We start from the raw sequence: 19,820 nt of genomic DNA on the forward strand, positions 1-19,820 counted from the left end.
TGTGGCAGTGGGCACTGGGGATGGTAGTCCCTAGCTGGCACCTTACCCCTCAGCAGTCTTCTTCTCTGCAACATTAATTCTTCTCTCCGGAACCTCTCTGGATCCAGTTTTGAGTAGTCCCAGCTGTTATAGCTGTGTGGGCAAGGATATATACCTGAGAAGGAGTTAAGAGCGGTCATGAAAACTGCTGCAAAAGAGGAAGGGAGGCAGGGAACAGAAGAGCGAGGCCCCCGAGATGCCCCTGCTGGTCCTGGGGGGCCTGGGCTTCCAGCATGAGCCCTCCCCCATGCTGGCCTTGTAGCCTGGCACGAGCCACTTCCTCTCCGTGACACTGGTTTCTTCATTCGGAGAATGGAGATGTGAGGCCAACCCTGCCCTCCCGACGGCGTGAGGGTCAGATCACACCACAGACGTGTGAACCTGGCACGTGCTATGTAGGTGTGAAGGCACTGTCACTTGCTTTTCCTGTCTATCTCCTCTGCTGTTACTGGAACTCCTTGAAGGCAGGGGCTGGGTCTGGTTCATCTCTGCACCTCCAGGGCTTAGTATTGGATCTGGCACATGATAAACAGGCTCTTAGTAAAGCTTTGTTCAACATATTATTATACTTGGTTAGGTACCAGAAATAGCTTTGCCTGAAATGTCAAATGGTGATGCTTAGGGGGCTGACACCTTTCTTTTAAGGAAACCATGTGTTTCAGAATCTTGATTTCTTGGAGTCTGAATCCTCAGACAGTACAGAAATTCCACTATCTCCTTCACTTCTTTGATGTAGGAAGGAAAAGCCCAAAGACTACTTAAAAAAATTCATGCCCTTATACCAAGCTCCTGTCTCCACTGGACAAAGTAAGCGGGCAGGAGGCTTATTACTGGGGGTCAACTGGGGAAGGAGGCACAGCCTTGGACAAAAAAGGGAATAGGAAGAAAGAACAGAAAAGATAGAGTCAGAAGGGGAGGTGAGACAGTGTAGTGGTCAAAGACTTAGCTTCACAGTGGGGGCGCCTGGGTCTGAATGCCTGCTCTCAATGCTGCATGCATTAAAAGGACTGGGAATTATGTGAGGTGAAGGATGTGTTAACTAATCTGCTTGTGGTAAAACCTTCACAATACATACGTGTATCAAATCTTCACAATGTACACCTTAGACTTCCACAATGTCATATGTCAGTTATATCTCAGTAAAGCCGGGGGAAATTTTCTTCCCTGACACGAATGACTCAGGGGGCCTAGACTGCTTATAAAACAATGTAGCTGATGCTAACCATCTGCTTCCCTGGAATTTTGGTACATGATAGACAGAGGTGCCTATATGAGCAGCCCCCAGTAAAAACTTTGGGCACTGTTTCTCTAGTGGACGTCTGGGCAGAAACCATCACACACGTGTGGCTACATGTTCATTGCATCGGGATGAGGGGCTCTGCATCAATGGGAGGAGGAAGCCTGCACGTGAATTCCGTCAAACTCTGCCTGTCTGTCCCCTTAGGATCTGGTTATGTATCCTCACTCCATTGCAATAATAATTCTTAGGTATAAATACAACTGTATGCTGAGATCTGTGAGTTTGACCACATCTCCTGACGTGGAAGTGATCCTCAACATAGGAGGAAATGTAAAAAGTGCTTACTTAGCGCAGCGCTCAGTCCACAGGGGACTTCTCAGCTCTCAGTGACTTTAGAAGATATCTGGGTTGAGATAGGGCGAGTGAGGAAGGAGACTGAAAAATAGGTGAAAAGCAAACATCAGACTGGAACTGCGGTGTGCTGCCGGGAGAGAGAGACAACCCTGGGTCATGCGGGGTCACACGGTGGGTGGAAGGTAGGACCACCTGGCCAGCACACGGCAGGGGGTCCTGGGTCCACCCACCTACAGCACATGGTTAACGGGCAGGACTGCTGAAACCTGCTCCCTGCAGATGCAGCCAGGGACAAAGGGGGATGAGGACTGTCTCAGACTGCTTGAGGAAGCAGGCTCACGGGTACTCCTTGGGATCTAACTGCACACTTTACTTTCCTGCTTGTCAAGGAGAGAAAAGGACAACTGCCTCAATGAGGAGGTATGATGGCAACCAGGAACCTACCTGGGCTCTGGTGGAAGACATGTATCTGGAATGGCTTTCCCAGGAGGAAGCAGCCCCCTCTCACCTGAAATCCATAGGCTCATCGTGTTGCAGATGTCAGACTTGAACTCATGTGTGTTGAACCAGGACTGAGGGAAACAGCAGCAGAAGCTGGTGTACAGGGCTTTGCTCAGAAGCAATGGCAACCTCTAGGGGGCAAAAGGAGCCCGGGCAACATTCTGGATGTTTACACACCCAGCAAAGAGCCCCTGACTGCAGAAAAGACCTGTGATAAAACGCTCTACCTGGCACTGGGCTACCGTGCTGATCACATGCTTAGCGTTCGCGCTCAGTCGCTTCAGTCATGTGACTCTCTGCGACACCATGGACTGTATCCTGCCAGGCTCCTCTCCATGGGATTCTCCAGGCAAGAATGCTGGAGTGGACTGCCTTCTCCTTCCAGGGGGCTTCCTGCCCCCAGGATAGAATCCACACCTCTTACGTCTTCTGCATTGGAAAGCGGGTTCTTTAACACTAGTGCTACCTGGGAAGTCCACGAGGCGAGCAATTTCCATCTGCAGCTGCCACATATCTAGGTGGACCCCTTATCCTACGTGGAGACCACACCTCAAACATCGTGCTGTGTTGGCCAACAACCTTCCCCTCCTCCAGTTCCTCTGCACATGGATGGTCTGTGGCTCAGCCCTTTCTACCACCTGGTCAAAGAGTAGCTCAAAGATGACAAGTACATTTGACATACTCATTTTGCTCCATCCCAGAGATAATATTAAGTCTTACTTACTGAGTTTTTTTACACAGTGCACAAGTGGTACTGCTGTTTCTTTTCAGCTATGCCTAGGCTCAAATTATACATTTATATCTGGCTTTATTCATTTAACATCATAACATAAATACTTCCCCAGGTTATTATAAACTCTTTGGAATTTTTTTTCAAAAGTGACCTTCATAATATTGTGTGAGTGGCCATTTCAAAATTTACTTAAACATGACAAGATACTGTCATATTTTTAAGACTTTGCATTACAAATTATGCAGAGTAATTACATTTATTTATGAAGTTAGCTCAGTATCTGGAGCATATTAGGCAGTTAAAAATTTGTTGAATGCATGAATGAAAGCAGCTTTTACTATTTATTAGGTTACGACTTGCATTAGATGGTATAATAATAGTAATCATGGCAGCTATTATATACTGGGGGCCCATCAAGTGCTGGGTGATGTCAGATGTCTTACAAACACAATCTCATTTAATCCTTAGGGCAACTTGGTGAGAGAGGCATTATTAATATTATCCCCATTTTATGGATGATGAAACTGAGACACAGACAGCCTAAGTGACTTGTTAAGCAGACGCTTTATCAGTATAAGTGCCTTTCAGCACATCTGTATCAATTCACTTTCCACTCAGAATCTCCAAGGGAAATCCCTATATCCTTCATAATCCTGGGAGTGACACTTTTTAATCTATGCAATCTAGCAGGTAAAAAGGAGAATTGAATGATTATTGTTTTAATTTATATTTTTGATTGTTGTCAAAGATGAACTTTTTCCCCATTTGTATTTCTTCCCTAGTGAATTTCTGGCTTATGTACTTTGTCCATTGGTCCATTTTCCCTACTGATTTGTAAGACTTCTTTATGTTGTGCGGCATATATGCTAACAGTATTTTTGCATAATTTCTCATTTGCCTCTTTGCAGTAATTTAAACAATTTATATATTAATAATTAAATCAGTCTTTTACGGTTATTCCCTTGGGGTCATATTTAGAAAGTCCTTCCCCATCCTCGAATCCTCAAGTCATACAAATGTTCACTCATATTTTCTTCTAGCAACCCTTTTAGGGTATATAAATATACATACACACATATATATACATGCTGTTGTTCAGTCACTAAGTCGTGTTCAACTCTTTGTGGCCCCATGGACTGTAGTCTACCAGGCTCCTCGGTTGATGGGATTACCCAGGCAAGAATACTGGGGTGACTTGCCATTTCCTTCTCCAGGGGATCTTGCCGACCCAGGAGCTGAACCCGTGTCTTCTGCTTGGCAGGTGGATTCTTTAACACTGAGCCACCTGGAAAGCCCACATATATACATACACACATACATAAAAAGTATACATGTATATTCCTAATTTTGAAATCACATATTAAAACACTATAGAAATAAATAAAATAGAGAAGGAAGTTTCTTATAATCTCATTCCCTGAGTTTTCCTGGATCAGGATGATCCCCTGGAGAAGGGAATGGCAACCCACTCCAGTATTTTTGGCTAGAGAATCCCATGGACTGAGGAGCCTGGTGGGCGACAGTCCAAGGGGTCAGAAACAGTCAGATAGGACTGAGCAACTAACACTTTCACTTTCATTCCCTAGAGATGAGCATTGCTATGAGTTCGGCAAATATTTTTCCAGACTTTTTTTCCCACTCATAGGCACACATACATATATATATATATACTTTTATAATATGGAGTTGTATAAGTTGCTTTGTTTCTCACTTAAAATATATCCAATCAATATATATAGAGCTACCTTATTTTTTGTAACTGCTGCATTCAGTTCAGTTCAGTCGCTCAGTCATGTCCGACTCTTTGCGACTCCATGAGCTGCAGCATGCCAGGCCTCCCTGTCCATCACCAACTCCCAGAGCCGACCCAAACTCATGTCCATTGAGTCAGTGATGCCATCCCACCATCTAATCCTCTGTCGTCCCCTTCTCCTGCCCTCAATCTTTCCCAGCATCAGGGTCTTTTCAAATGAGTCAGCTCTTCCCATCAGGTGGCCAAAGTATGGAGTTTCAGCTTCAACATCAGCCCTTCCAATGAACACCCAGGACTGATCTCCTTTAGGATGGACTGGTTTGATCTCCTCGCAGTCCAAGGGACTCTCAAGAGTCTTCTCCAACACACAGTTCAAAAGCATCAATTCTTCTGCACTCAGCTTTCTTTAAGGAGAAGGCAATGGCACCCCACTCCAGTACTCTTGCCTGAAAAATCCCATGGATGGAGGAGCCTTGTAGGCTGCATTCCATGGGGTCGCTAAGAGTTGGACATGACTGAGCGACTTCACTTTCACTTTTCACTTTCATACATTGGAGAAGGAAATGGCAACCCACTCCAGTATTCTTGCCTGGAGAATCACAAGGACAGAGGAGCCTGGCAGACTACAGTCCATAGAGTTACAAAGAGCCAGACTCAACTGAAGCAACTTAGCATGCAGCATGCATGCATATGAAGGAAGATACCACAACTTACTACTAATTACTTTCTTATGGAAAGAATGTTAAGGGCATTAACATTAACTTGGAACGAGCAGTGAATAGCTGTCTAATATGATTTGTTTTTCCTAAATAGCGGTTGATGCTCACTTTTAAGAGAGCCTCTTCGTAATGGGTCCTGGATTCACAAAACAAAAGCAAAGCATAGTTCTGGGCTATCCGGTCAAACAGCTTGTTCTGGACCTCCTTCTTTGGCTACCAGGAATACAAATAGAGACGGGATTACAAGAATTACTTGTTGAAACAGTCAAGGGCTGAGAACCTTAGCTAAGTGTTTCTCTCATTTTTAGGAATCTTATTCGCAAGGTATTTAATCTCATATTATTTATGAAATGCTATACTAATTTGCTTTAGGACCTATAGAACATGTACAGAGAGGCAAGGTGTTGAGAAAAGCACCCGAAACTCTGAGCCAGGAGGTCCTGACTTTGCTCTCTGCCCTGCCCTTGACCAGCAACGTGACAGGGGCCAGTTCCTAAAGCTCAGGGGTGCTGCAGGCATGGTGCGATGCTTCCAGCCCAAGGTGTCTGGAGAAGGCATGGGTGGGAAAGGATGAGGGCGCAGATGAGGCGCGTCTGCGCCTCATGGGTGGTCTGTGGAATCAGAGGGGCTGAGAACCCATGTTAAAGAGGCCGGGGTTTAAAAACAAAAAAAGAGGCTGGGGTTTGTCCCACAGAAAAATAAGCAAGGAAGAGAAGCAACCCGGTTTGCATTTACCTGGTACCTTTCATGAAAGATCCACCAGAAGCTATCCAGCCATATAGCTCTTACAGAAGGGGAAGAGAGAAACTTCTCTAATTCTCGACCTGAACAGAAAGACTGGAAGAGAAACACAATTCATGTTATTACTGCTTATTTATTTATTTATTCTTTGAAATTTACCTGGAGCTACAGCCAGATTCATAATCATCTCCACTCAAACCCTTCCTTTCCACCCACATTCTATGGCTTGTTATTGTTATTAATCACACCACCTCCCAGCCAATCATCTTTGCAGTCAACATACTTTGGGGTCAACTTAGGAAAAAAAAAAAAAACCTAGAGCCTGTTATACAGAGTGAAGTAAGTCAGAAAGAGAAAAACAAATATCATATATTAATACGTATATATGGAATCTAGAAAAATGATCTTGATGAACCTATTTGCAGGGCAGGAACAGAGACACAGACGTAGAGCACAGACTTGTGACACAGAGGGGCAGGGAGAAGAGGGAAGCACTGAGAGAGCAGCACTGACGTATATACACTCCCACATGTAAAATAGGCAGTGGGGGGCTGCCCGGTAACACAGGGAGCTCAGGTCGGTGCTCTGTGACTATCTGGAGGGGCGGGATGTGGGGACGGGAGGGAGGCTCAGGAAGGAGGGAACAGCTGCCATGTATCTCGCACTATTCACTCCTTATCTCACTTTTTCACCATCTGTCTCTGTGGTTGCTGGTGAAGGATGAAACTGTTATCCCCAGTGTACAGAAGAGGGAAGTGAGGACTGAAAGGTTAGAATTCTTGCCTAAGCTTATACAGATGCGGAGCCTCCAAAGCAGGCAGCCTAGGACTTCCCTGGTGCTTCCAATACAGGGGGCGCGGGTTCAATCCCTGGTTGGGGAACTAAGAATCCCACACGCCACATATCGTGGACAAAAAGAAAGCAAAAAGCAGGCAGTCTGGCCCCAGAGATGCTGCATGGGCTGCCTCTCCTGTCATCATGTGGAGGAGCAGAGCGTGTCCCGGACACAAATGGAAGGACTTATCGGCAGTCCCTTCAAGCCCACAGAAGCTGCGGGCAGAGTGCATAGCAAGCTACCTTTGGTAGCAAACAGCGCTCTGAGCCCTGCACTCGGTTTAGTCCTCTCTGCCATTCCTCATGTCTCCTTGGAGAGGCAGGACAGTCAGAGGGGTGGAGGGCGCAGACTGACTCCGCGCTGCCTGGATTCTCGTCCAGCTCTTGCACTAATTGGCTGCAGGGGCCTGCCCAATGTTATTGAATCTGTCTGCGCTCATCTGGGAAATGGAGATGGTGACGACAGTCCTGACCTCCAGAACGGCTGTGAGGGTTCAAGGAGTGAACTCACGGTCTAGGGGTGGCCCCCAGGTTCTCTGAGCCAGAGGCAAAGCTGGCTGCTGAGGGCGCTGAGGGCATAGGGAGGGGATGGAGGAGAAGATTTGAGGAGGCAAATAAATTTGGCATGGCCCCCAAGCAGGATGGAAGAGGGTCCTTTTAAAGGCAGGGCACAAATCTGTCTTGGGTTTCCTGGGAGCCAAAGAAAAGCAGGAGCCAGCGTCAGATGTAAGACTAAAAGCATTCCAGGAAATGCAGTTTTTCTTGGGATTAAGGTCTAAGGAAAACATTTCCCAGGGGACCTGAGAAACGGGACATTAGTTAGCACAGCAGTCACCATCCTGGGGGCACCCACACAGCACATGGAACGAGAGCTCAGGTTCCAGAGAGGGTCAGTGGGCCTGTCAAGGGTACAGGATGGGGAGGAGGTGGCATAGAAACAGTGGATCCATGAAACACACCATCCGTTTTCCATGTCTTTCTTTCTCTTTTAAATTTTGGAAAAAGAAAGAAGAAAAAACTACACTCTTGTATACCTGAAACTAACACAACATTGTAAATCAACTATATTGCAATAAAGAAAGAAAAAAACTACCGTCTTATCACTCAGAGAATGCTGGTGATATTTCTGAATGGTTTCACCCCAGATATTCCTGTGTGCTGACGTAACAACATTGTACCGCAGAGTTTCACCTACTGATGTTTCTCATTTAACGTCATTTAATGTCATAGCACAGTATGTTAAAATACACTCTTTATAAATACTCATTAGCGTGGCCATGATATATAAACCAAAAACGACTGTACTGATGTTCTATCATTAAACTTTTCTAGTAACATTGATAATAAAAATGATCATTTTTTGAGAAGTTATGCCTAAGTGCTGTGTTGTGTGCTTATGTACATTATTTAATTTTACAATAATACTTCAAGGTAGAGGCTACTGTATTGTATTTACAGAAGAATAAACGAGAGCGCAGACAGCTACTTAATCTCCAAGATGAACTGCCTTCCAGGTCCTTGTTATCACAAATCCATGTAGTGAACATCTCTTACGATGCTCTGAGTGCCTGCTGCTCCTTCACCTCTCTGCTAAAGAAGGCAAGGGGTCCAGGACCTGATCCCAGGGTGCCCACTGCCTGCCCTGGGCACCAGCACCCGGTGAAAGGCAGCCATCCGCTTAGTGACCACAGTCCATGCTGGAGCCTGGCGCTGGAAATCCAGCAGACACCACTGTCATACTGGGCAGTGACTGGCCTAAACAGATCATTGCTCTTAGGAAGTCAGCTTGCAAGATGGAAGAGAGGTAGAGACACAGCCTGAAAGAGGGCAGCAGGGAGAAAATCATGAAGAGGAGGAAAAGAAGGCAGAGAAAGGATAGGAGGAGAGGGAGGCGGGACAGAGCGAGATGCGGGTGTGGTTTGAAGCAGTGAGAAGTACAGACGGAAGAGACTGAAAAGCTGGGTGCCAGGAGTGCGGGGGGAGCTAGTTAGGAGCTGAGGGGTCAATGGTCACAGCTGTTCTGGGGACCCTGGGGCTGTGCAGTTGTGAGGGGCATTGAGGCACAGCTGGAAGATGGCTGAAACAACTTTCTGGGCCTCCTCCCCTCTCAATCCCTGCTCACAACTATTTCCCAGCTCCTGAGGGGCCAGCATTGTCTAACACACACACAAGCTCTTCTGGGCCTTAGAATATTCCCTTTCCTCCTTCCCTGTGGCTCAGCTGGGAAAGAATCTGCCTGCAATGCGGGAGACCTGGGTTCAATCCCTGGGTTGGGAAGATCCCCTGGAGAAGGGAATGGCTACCCACTCCAGTATTCTGGCCTGGAGAATTCCATGGACTTTAGAGTCCGTGGGGTTGCAGAGTCGGACACGACTGAGTGACTTTCACTTTTACTTTTCTCCTTTCTAAGGAACCCGGCTCTCCAAGCTGGTGACTCACCCCAAGGGGTAACCGTGGGGCAAGTAAATATTCTAACTACTGTCTAATTAAGAAAAAAATTAAGGTTACACATATACAACCTAGTGACTGACAACAGGACGAACACATGCATCATTAATTAACACGTATCACAAGGGCGCGACCTCAAAACGCTACACTAACAGGTCACGCGATCAGCACGGTTAGGAGCTCAGAGCACTGGGAGAAAGGATGCCGGTTTCGTCGGCGGTCTAATCTCAGCTCAGTCACTTGCAAACTGTGTGGCCCTCAGCAACTTCCCTGCCCGACTCAATTCCCTGGGGTGTAAGACTGGGACAGCGGTGTGTCCTGTGCAGGCGGGCGCCCCAGAGGGCTCTCTCTTCTTACCTTGCCGCTAAGGGGGTTTTTCTCAGCCAGGATCACGTTGCCCACCAAGTCACAGAAGTCCACCCCATTTGGAAGATTGTTTGGCTTAGAGTCGTCAAAGGATGGGTACTGGTACAGCTCTGCCAGGAGACTTTTATCTGCTGTTTTCTAAAGACAAAAACAGAATATGAAATGGGGTCCCTCATTTTGACAGTTTAAAACAACACAATATCTTCTCCTTTTTATCATGGAGATAATATTAACAATCTTTGAGAATGTTGAAGAGAATGAGAGTGCGTGCATGATCCCAGCAGTTCTTATTCAACAGATATTTACATTATTTCTATTTTCCTTTCAGGCTTTGAGCACATGTATACAAATACGTATGTGTTACTTCAATCATTTTACAATACATATATGCATACACACTTTTATGTCTTGCTTTATCCCCTTAGATTTTTCACATTGTCTCACTGTCTTCAAATTTATCATATAAAGTAGTATATCTTGTTAAGATGTGCTACAATTTAATTAACTACTCACAGATGAGTTCAAATTAGTATTATTACTAACTGGGACCACATGGTTCACCTCTTTGACGTTATTTACTTGGCATCAATTTCTCAAAATGGGCATGAATTTCTCAAAATGGCACTATTAGGGTCAAAGGATATGACCACCCCAGCTCTACGGTTCTTAACATATATCATTAAATGGATTTTAGGATAAAAATATGACTATAAAAATGTAAAAATACAGAAAACTAGGAAGAGGAGATCAATAACCATGACCCAAAGGCTCCTCCTGGAAACGTCCTGAGGGACCGAGTTCCTCTGTAACTGGGCGATGGCCTTGGCAATGGAGAACTGAGTGACCAACTGCACTGACTCTGCGTCAGATGTCAGCTCCCCCAGGTACTGGCTGTGCCGCTCTGGACAGGACATTTAGACCTGCTCGGCCACCATCACGGGTCGTATGACAGTTTCGATGTAGACCCACAACCATCGGACTCTATGCTGTGTGGGAATTTTCCAGGCTATAAGGTGAAAAAGGGTAACATATTCTCTAGCATTTAAAGGCTTGAATACACATGAGCTGGGTAGTTTAAAGAGGGAGCTTAGGAGGATCTTGCCTCCCAGAGGGCGCTAGTGGTAGAGAACCGGCCTGCCAGTGCAGGAGTCAAGACAGGTTTGATCCTTGGGTCTGGAAGATCCCCTGAAGGAGGAAAAGACAACCGATTACAGTGTTCTTGCCTGGGAAATCCCAAGGACGGAGGAGCCTGGCAGGCTACAGGCTCACTGGGGTCGCAGAGAGTCGGACGCAACTCAAGCGACAGCACTTAAGGAGGATCTTAACTGGGGCAGCTATGAGATGCGGCCAGAGTGCTACTGGAGAGGCTGCTGAGAGGGCAAGACCCCCTCTGAGCGAGAGGCAGGGGGCTCTGTCACCAGCAAGCTGCATGGCGCTGGACGGGTCCTCTGACTGCTCCTGACTGTCAGCTCCCTGGGGTGTCTGCAGTGACCCACAAAACCCCCACTGCTGTGGGAATGTACCCCTGGGAGCTCTGCGGCATGGTGGCTCTGTGTGAACTGAGGCTGAACTCATTGTTTCTAAGGATAAACCGCTTCTGAGTTCTAAAAATAAACGGACAACTGACCTCTGGAATCCTCTTGATTCTACCTTTTTGAGGTGTTATGAGAAATTCTAAAGGTATTAAAATACATTGGTGGTGTTCAATCACCAAGTTGTACGTGACTCTCTGTGATCCCATGGACTGCAGCATGCCAGGCCTCCCTGTCCCTCACCATCTCCTAGAGTTTGCCCAAGTTCATGTCCATTGAATCGGACGTTAAGATTGGTTAAGATTTTCTAAAACAGGTACTCTGCCATTTTCCTACATAATTACCATCCAGGTGCCAAGGGGCCTTTCCCTGGGAATAAAATGTAGTTCAGGCCCAGCAGAAACCGATCCAGCAAGAGATCCCTTACCCTTTTGATAATGAAAGATTTGACATTCCTGAACTCTGAGCCCTTGCAAATATACTGTGATTTTCCTTCGCTCTTTTCTGCAGGAAAATGAAAGAAGAGAAATAGGATGTGAGTAACCACGGGGTCTGCCCACAGCTGTGTGGTAATCATACCTGTGATTTTTCATTCATCCTGAGCAGCCAGATGGCATATGCACTATTAGTTTGCCTGGGTTGCTGACTTGCTAAGATTCCTCTCCTTATTTGATCAGACTGCTTTTGAGCTCAGAGAAGCAGTCAGGATGAGCAGATAAAACATGGGTTTCGAAGTCAGTCTGGGGCGAATCTAAGGCCTGCGGTGGACAAGCCTTATGGTTCTCGGAAAGTGGTTCCCTTGCCTTCTCTCAAGTATAAAACACATTCGAAGGCAGCTGCCTCACAGGTAGGGGGTCTTAGGAAGCTTTAACAAGGGGATCCGTATGAAAACACCTGGTGCAAGGTGTCCGCCAGCAGGTCATCTCGAAATAGCATTGTCCCTCCTTCCTTGCCTGATGCCAAGAAGTGAGATTAAAGGCTCTCTCAGAAGAGGCCAGAGATACTCTCACCTGAAACTCTGGATCCCTACTCAATTACATTTCAGACACTAAAAAAAATCCAAACCCCACAAAAACACCATCAAGTCTACAGGAAAGGAGTTTTGCCTCTGTCTGCCAAGCCGCCGCGACTTCGCTCTCTTTTTAAAGCCTTCTTCTCCATCTCATATTTCTCAATTGCCTTCAAAAACCAAAAAAGAAAAGGGGTTTTAGTGCAAATCTGAGGGGAGGGCAGGGGTCAGGAACTAGGCCATTTCTCCTGCCAGTGCACAAAAGGCCTGGAGCAAAGTTTGTGGCAGAGCCTTGCTGTCTCCCCGCTAGGTGGTAGGGCCTTGGTGCCCACGTGTGTCACTGACCTCATCCCCCTGAGGGTCACCACCACTACGTCCCCCACCCCACCTTCTCCCACGCTGCCCCTCCTCCTGGCCACACTCCTGAGGAACAAGGGTCTGGAGCAGGCTTCCAGTCATGGCTCCACGGGCGACAAGCTGCTGTTTTAACCTCTGTACAGGGGGATAATAACACCTACCTCCCAGTGCTCTTATAAGGCTGAGATACTACTATAAAGAATCTGATGCGTTTTAAAACACTAGCACTCTGTAGGCTTTCCGATAGGAGCTGCTTAATAAAGAGTAACTATTATTATTATTATTAATCATCACCATACCCTGACCTCTCAAGAGATTTCTCTTGATCTCTGATTCCTCCTCCCCACTCCCCCAGCCCTGATAAAAGGGAGGAAAGAAAAACGAACGTCAGTGAGCCAGCAAAGTGCACTGACTGTCAACCAGCCCAGCGCTAAGCTGGGATAAAGAAGTTAACTAAGTATGATTCTGCGTCTTTGTCCTCAAGGAATTTTCAGTCTATTCAGAGAACCAAATCAACATACACGGGACAATTAAGACTTAAACGTTTAGGATTCAAATGAGTGGGATCGGTATGGGCTGGAGCAGAGAGGACTGGCCAGAAAAGGTCAGTAGAGTGTTGGGGATAAGGGAGGAGGCAGCTTTCCTTAGCTTGATAAACCGTGAAATGCTTCTCCAGCCTCCCGCTACCTTCCTCCTGAACTGGCAGCTCTGGCCTGCGAGATGAGCTGAAGGTACTGGAATGTGTGCAGGTGTGTGGGCCTGCCGGGGAAGGGCCACACTGATAAGTCTTTGCACCAACACTGTTGCCCCAATCACGTGCATCAGAGAAGGCACGATGGATGAATGAGTCGGATGGGTGAGTGTCAACGTGACAATACAGCCATGCCTCTGCCACCCACCAGGATGTCACTGTAGCTGACACTGGCAGGGCCCAGAAGGATGCACAAGATTTCCACAGAGAAAGAACAGAAAGGAACTTCGAATCCTGGAGGAAAAGTAAGTTTTAGGGCAAAAAATGATGAGACCTGAGTTTGCATTTGAGATGACAGAAGGACCTACAGGTAGGGCTGTTCCCTAGGAAGCAACTCCCAAACCTGCCTGGTGACCAGCCTTGCTAGGGAATTATTCAGATATACGGATTTATTAGAGATGTTTATTCAGTCCTGAAAATTCAGTGGAAGGACTGATGCTGAAGATGAAGCTCCAATACTTTGGCCACCTGATGAGAACTGACTCATTAGAAAAGACCCTGATGCTGGGAAAGATTGAAGGCAGGAGAAGGGGACGACAGAGGATGAGATGGTTGGATGGCATCACTGACTCGATGGACGTGAGTATGAGCAGGCTCTGGGAGTTGGTGATGTACCGGGAAGCCTGGCTGCTGCAGTCCATGGGGTCGCAAAGAGTTGGACACAACTAAGCGACCGAACCGAACTGACTCCTTATTAGAATAAATATCATTCCTTATTGGGTTTTGAACTGTTTATTTATTGTGGCTCTGACTTGTTCTCTATTTAAATTTTTAAAACCATAAATATTTTACACAGTACAAAATCAAACGCAGTAAGAAGTCTCCTTTCTACTGCTCACTCAAGATTCCTAGTTTCTTGCATAGCTGTCTAGAGGTTTTCTAGAGGTATTCTGTACTGATTCAGATGAGAGATACACGGCACACAGGTCTGCACCTGGCTCTTTTCACTTTTAGTTTTTCAAAAAGCTCCCAGGGGAGTCTGATGATCAGTTAGGTTTAGGTATCACTGCTCTAGGTAACTAGGAATCTGAGACTGAAATACAGGTGAGAAGCTCAAATTTGCAAACATATCCTTCATTCCACAAATATTTCCTGAGCATCTACTAAAAGTCAGACACTGGGCCAGTGTTGAAGATGCATCAAAGCCCCTCTCTGTCCTCCGAGGGCTCAGAGACTAGCGGGGAGAAGCCAGTGACTGTGAGGTGACCAAGGTAATCAGTGCTATTGAGGGTGGGGGACAGGTGTCAGGAGTGCACCCTGAAGGGGCACCTACACTGGTCTCGGGGTGGAGGGTGCAAGGAAGGCCTTTTCAGAGGCTGTGGCCTATAGGCAGAGGAAGGTATGCCCTACTCCCTACTGCGGGAGTGAATGGTGAAGCTGCAATGGTGCGTGTACAAGCTCCCGAGGGAAGGGGACTGGAAAGCAGAGCTAGGCAAGTTCACGGCCAGAGACTGGAGGAGAAACCCACACTCGAGGCGTGGGAGAAGGAACAGAAACAGGACATGGCTAGGGGTAAAGCAGGCAGGGGCGTCTGATCTCAGAAGGAGATGGCTCACCTACTACACACCTACTGAACACTTTTATGTGCCTGGTGCTGTGCCAGATGCCCTCTGGTTGGGCAGCGTGGAGCCAAGAGACACCAGTCTGGCTCAGATGCTGATGTGGGAGGAGCAGTCCCGTGGTCAAGGCTGATGTATAAAGGTCAGGGCACACTGCGGTCAACAGAGGTTGGGCAGGGTCGCCAGGGGAGGACTCTGGGGGCAGCAGGCAGTCAGCACCTGCCAGGTCTGATAGGCTGCCTGGACAGAGGAGCAGGAAGGACAAAGCCCCCTCTTCCTCCAGGTCACGTGAGGACCCACAGTTGCTCCTGCCAGCCCTGTCCTGGCTCTGACTGGCAGTAAAGAACGCCGAGAAGCTGTGCTGATGATGGACAACCTTGAAAAGTCACCAGATCCTGCTACTGGAAGGATAATATTCATTTTCCTGGCTCTAAAATTATCAAAACAATCCCACAGAACTGACATATAAATATAGTCTTGTTGTAAAATACCCAAACATTACAGACAATACTTGGAGTAATAACTTTACTCATCTTCCATCCCATTCCCTTTCCAGAACTGACTCCATTTGGCATGTATCCTTCCAGACTCTTTCCCTACACATTCAGATATATAATGTCCTTCCTGAGAACCAGGCATCATCTAAGGGTTTTTGAGAGTCTTAACTCATCTATTAAGATGAGTTGGACCATAAAGAAAGCTGAGCGCCGAAGAATTGATGCTTTTGAACTCTGGCGTTGAAGAAGACTGACTCTTGAGAGTCCCTTGGACTGCAAGGAGATCCAGCCAGTCCATGCTAAAGGAGATCAGTCCTGAATATTCATTGGAAGGACTGATACTGAAGCTGAAACTCCAATACTTTGGCCACCTGATGCATTGGAAAAGACTCTGATGCTGGAGAAGATTGAAGGCAGGAGAAGGGGATGACAGAGGATGAGATGGTTGGATGGCATCACCAACACAATGGACATGAGTTTGAGTAAACTCTGGGAATTGGTGATGGACAGGGAAGCCAGGTGTGCTGCAGTCCATCGGGTCACAAAGAGCCACACACGACTGAGCAACTGAACTTACTCACTTCACTCATCTAACTCTTGCATATATAATAATACATCTATGAAGTTGATATAGTATCAACGTTATCATCATTTTACAAGACACTGAGACTCCTAGAGGCTCAATAGTTTACCGAATGTCAGAATGTGAGAGAGCAGCACAGCAGCAGGAGTTCAGACTCTGAGAGTCTTATTCGAAGCCTCCGGAGCTGCATGCAACCCTCATGCACGTGGACAGAGCATACATACAGAGACAGAGTGCCTTTGAACTTAAACACAATTGTTCCAAATAGTGTGTGTGTGTATTTTGCTTTTATTCACAATTCAGTTCTAGGCTCTGCTCAACAGGGGGTAAGGGAGAACTAAAGCTCGTGGTCTCCTTCCAGCTTCAGTAAAGAGTGGCTTAACCTCTGTGAAAGGCAACTTGACTGCGTCCATCAAAATTTTAAATTTCACTTCCAGGGCTCTGTCTGGCAGAAATACTTACAAATAAGTCCCAAGATACATGTTCAAAAATATTCACATGTTTACTATGATGAAAATGCCACTGAAATAAGGAATAGGGAAGAGTCAAATTGATTTTGCTGTAGCCAAATCCTATATAAAAAAATAGGACTTTTATATAGATAAAAATAAAAGTTTATGAATTTAAAGAAACATGTCTTTAAGACTTCTATTGTGCAAATGTGCTTTCAAATTAATAAAGGGGTCCCTAGAGTCCTTTCTCCCTGGAAGCCTTACCTTCGCACTCAAAACTCACCAGGCTGTGCACCAGCGGGTTGGGACTCAGATCTGCGTCAGCAATCATCTGGTTCACCTGCTGAATGGAGCCAACCAGGCACACTGGGAGGTGGGCCTGTTAAGGAAACTTTCTGGGTGATGATTACACACCGACACAATAGGCTGAGGGAGCCCGGCCGGGACAGCAGCTCACTGCCTTCCTGTGCCTTTTCCCCACTCCGTTGTTTTCTCTGCAAACATTCACACTTCTTTTATCTTGCCTTAAATGAGCTGCTTTAAAAATTGTAAACAAAAGTTAACCATATTCTAGACACCTTGAAAAGCAGAAAAAGAATCATCCATTATGCTACCAACCTAACAACTTACTAGGATCTGGGGAGACTTCCTTCTAGCACTATTACATACATACCTTTTTACATAATTATAATATCAGTGTGTGCCTGTGTTAGTTACTACTCTGACTTCTCTCCCACTCATTATTACGATCATTTTCCTAATCTTTGTAATATTTTAAATGGCAGTATACAAATTCATTTAGAGAATGCATCTTAATAGACTTAACTGTCCCTTGGGTATTGAATATTAAAGCTGTTTATATTTTTTGCAACTATAAATCACGCTGTGATGCACACAGTCACACTGAGAGCTGTTTCCTTATTTGGGATTATTCATTTAAGAGAGACTTTCAGGTGAAGGATGCCTGGGTCCAAGGGCATCTCGATCTTGTTTATCACTGTTGAAATCTCTGTTCAGTTTGACAGCCCCTCTTATTACCTTCTCTACGTTTGCATTTCTTTCTGTCATAGTCTCAAGTGGTCTAGGATACATCCTTTGTAAAAGCCCCATAATCCGTCACTCCTCACAGCCTTCACGTAAAGCCAGGCTCACTGTTACTTCCATTACCCTCAAGTGTTCTTACAAGTTGGAGGACACTTGACAAGTGAAGAGAGACATGACAAATCACAGGGAGTGAAATGGATTGCTTAGGTTGCGATGAGTGTGGGATTAAGAAGAGAGAGGGCACATTAGAAAAAGGCCCAGGAAAGTGAGACCTTGAAGCAGATCCTCATGGGATCATTTGTGCTCATCTTGAGAAGGGTTCCGGAGAGGCCCGAAAAGTGAGGTGATGCAGAGAGATACACGCAGCTGGGCTGGCAGGAGCATGACTCGAAAGCAAGTGAGCTCTATAGAAAATGGACAGACTTATTTATAACCTAAGACGGTCTCTATTTGCTGCATAAGTTTTATGGTCCCCCAGAGAGGGGATTCTGTGAGTCCCTGAGACACAAGGTTCAGGGTCAGAAGTGAGATCTAGATCAATGAGGCCAGAGTCAGAGAAGGAAGATTCTGGTAGCGTCTGGATGATGCCAGAAGGGGCAAAGTCTGGCCCAGGTAGAGGTGCTGGCAGGTTAGAAAGGTCAAATTGAGTTTTGTTTTTTTTTTTAATTCTTTATTGAATGTGCTGCAATATCGCGTCTGTGTTCTGTTTTGGTTTTTGGCCCTGAGGCATGTGGGATTTTAGCTCCTCGACCAGGGATCGAACCACACCCCCTGCACTGAAAGGTGAAGTCCCAACCACTAGACCACCAGGGAAGTCCCCCAAATGGAGTTTTAAAAAGAAAGAAAGGGAGAGAAAGAAAGAAAGGGGATTCCCTAGCAGTGCAATGGTTAGGACTTGGCCCACTCTCACTGCCGTGTGTGCCTGCTTTCAATCCCTAGCCAGGGAACTAAGATCCTGCAAGTCAAATGGCACAGCCAAAAACAGACAAACAAATAACTTTTTTAAAAAAAGAAAAAAAAAGCTGAGTACTCAGCTAACTCTTCTGAGGCTTGGACTATACCTTAGTTTCTATCTCTAAGTTTAATTCTTTGGAAGGTAGAAGGGAAAGGAGACAGTGGGGGGAACGGAGCATTTTTTCCCCTCTGCTTCCCCATCTTTTCAACAAATATTTCCAGCATGTCTTCCTTTGGTGCTCTTTCTGCCCTATCTTAGTAAAACCAACTCAAGTCAAACACTCCTTTGCAGCCTCAAATTCTTTCAGAGGATAGGTGGGGCTTAAATCATTGAAGAAAATCAACAAACACATAAGAAACAAGTTAGTAAGTGGCGTATGATAGAGCCCACGTCACACCTCTGTGCAGGCACGTTGTCTCCATTGCAGACGGCACCACAGAAGGATACAGGGCACATTGTCCTTCAGATTCTTCCTCGCGGCATCCTTTAGTGCGTTCTGCGCAATCAGGGAAACACCCAGGTGCTCATCCAGTGGCACCACTGGCAAAGCAGTGAAGTTGATGACATGCAACCTCCTGAAGTGAGCCATTGTCCGCTTCCTTGTACACTGACCAACAGTTAAGTTTCCACTTTTAAGAGCCTCTCATTCCTCCCCTATGGTCTTGTTCTCTGTTCAGCCAGCCTCCTGGAAATCAGAAATAAGCACAGAACCAACTTAGAAAGCTCAACCATGTTCATCTCGCAAGCAGGGCTGATGGCGAGGCACACGCCGCATACAACATGGGGAATAAAGACCTGTTAGAGAAACCCATTCTTTTTTTTCCCTTTGCTTCGTTTTTATGGGAATAGAGTTGATTTACAATGTTGTGTTAGTTTCTGCCATATAGCAAAGTGAATCGGTTTTGTATCTGTTCTTTTTTAGATTCTTTTCTCATATAGGTCGTTCCAGAGTATTAAGCAGAGTTCCCTGTGCTGCACAGTAGATCCCGATTAGTTCTCTATTTTACATACGCGTATGTGCATGCGTCCCAAGAGATACACATAACCTTTGAGTTGCGCAGGAGCTGAGGTGCCCACAACAGGTGCAGCATTGTAACTTCAGGCTGAACACAAGATGCCTGGAGCGTGCGTGCTAAGTCGCTTCAGTCACGTTTGACTCTTTGTGACCGCATGGACTAAGGCCTGCCAGGCTCCTCTGCCCATGGGATTCTCCAGGCAAGAATATTGGAGTGGGTTACCATTTCCTTTTCCAGGGGATCTTCCTGACCCAGGGATCGAACCTGAGTCTCCTGCATTTCCTGCCTTAGCGGGTAGATTCTCTACCACTGCGCCACCATATTTTTTATCTTAGGG

The 19,820-nt window shown here is 46.2% G+C and overlaps 1 protein-coding gene across 1 annotated transcript in view; it reads right to left on the bottom strand.

The window, feature by feature from the left end:
- The window catches only part of FAM227A (family with sequence similarity 227 member A), a 44,342-nt gene extending 25,286 nt beyond the window's left edge, over positions 1–19,056 (bottom strand). Inside the window, exons 1-9 of the mRNA XM_068971542.1 lie at positions 18,915–19,056; positions 16,752–16,834; positions 12,367–12,439; positions 11,688–11,764; positions 9,720–9,866; positions 6,075–6,176; positions 5,448–5,552; positions 2,142–2,265; positions 16–154 (exon numbers count right to left, since the gene is read on the bottom strand). Coding sequence (XP_068827643.1) covers positions 16–154; positions 2,142–2,265; positions 5,448–5,552; positions 6,075–6,176; positions 9,720–9,866; positions 11,688–11,764; positions 12,367–12,439; positions 16,752–16,834; positions 18,915–19,056 — 992 coding nt within the window. The remainder of the gene's footprint in view (positions 1–15; positions 155–2,141; positions 2,266–5,447; positions 5,553–6,074; positions 6,177–9,719; positions 9,867–11,687; positions 11,765–12,366; positions 12,440–16,751; positions 16,835–18,914) is intronic.
- Positions 19,057–19,820: the final 764 nt, after the last annotated feature.

This window comes from Capricornis sumatraensis, chromosome 4, assembly GCF_032405125.1.
Source record: "Capricornis sumatraensis isolate serow.1 chromosome 4, serow.2, whole genome shotgun sequence".
Lineage (NCBI taxonomy): Eukaryota > Metazoa > Chordata > Mammalia > Artiodactyla > Bovidae > Capricornis > Capricornis sumatraensis.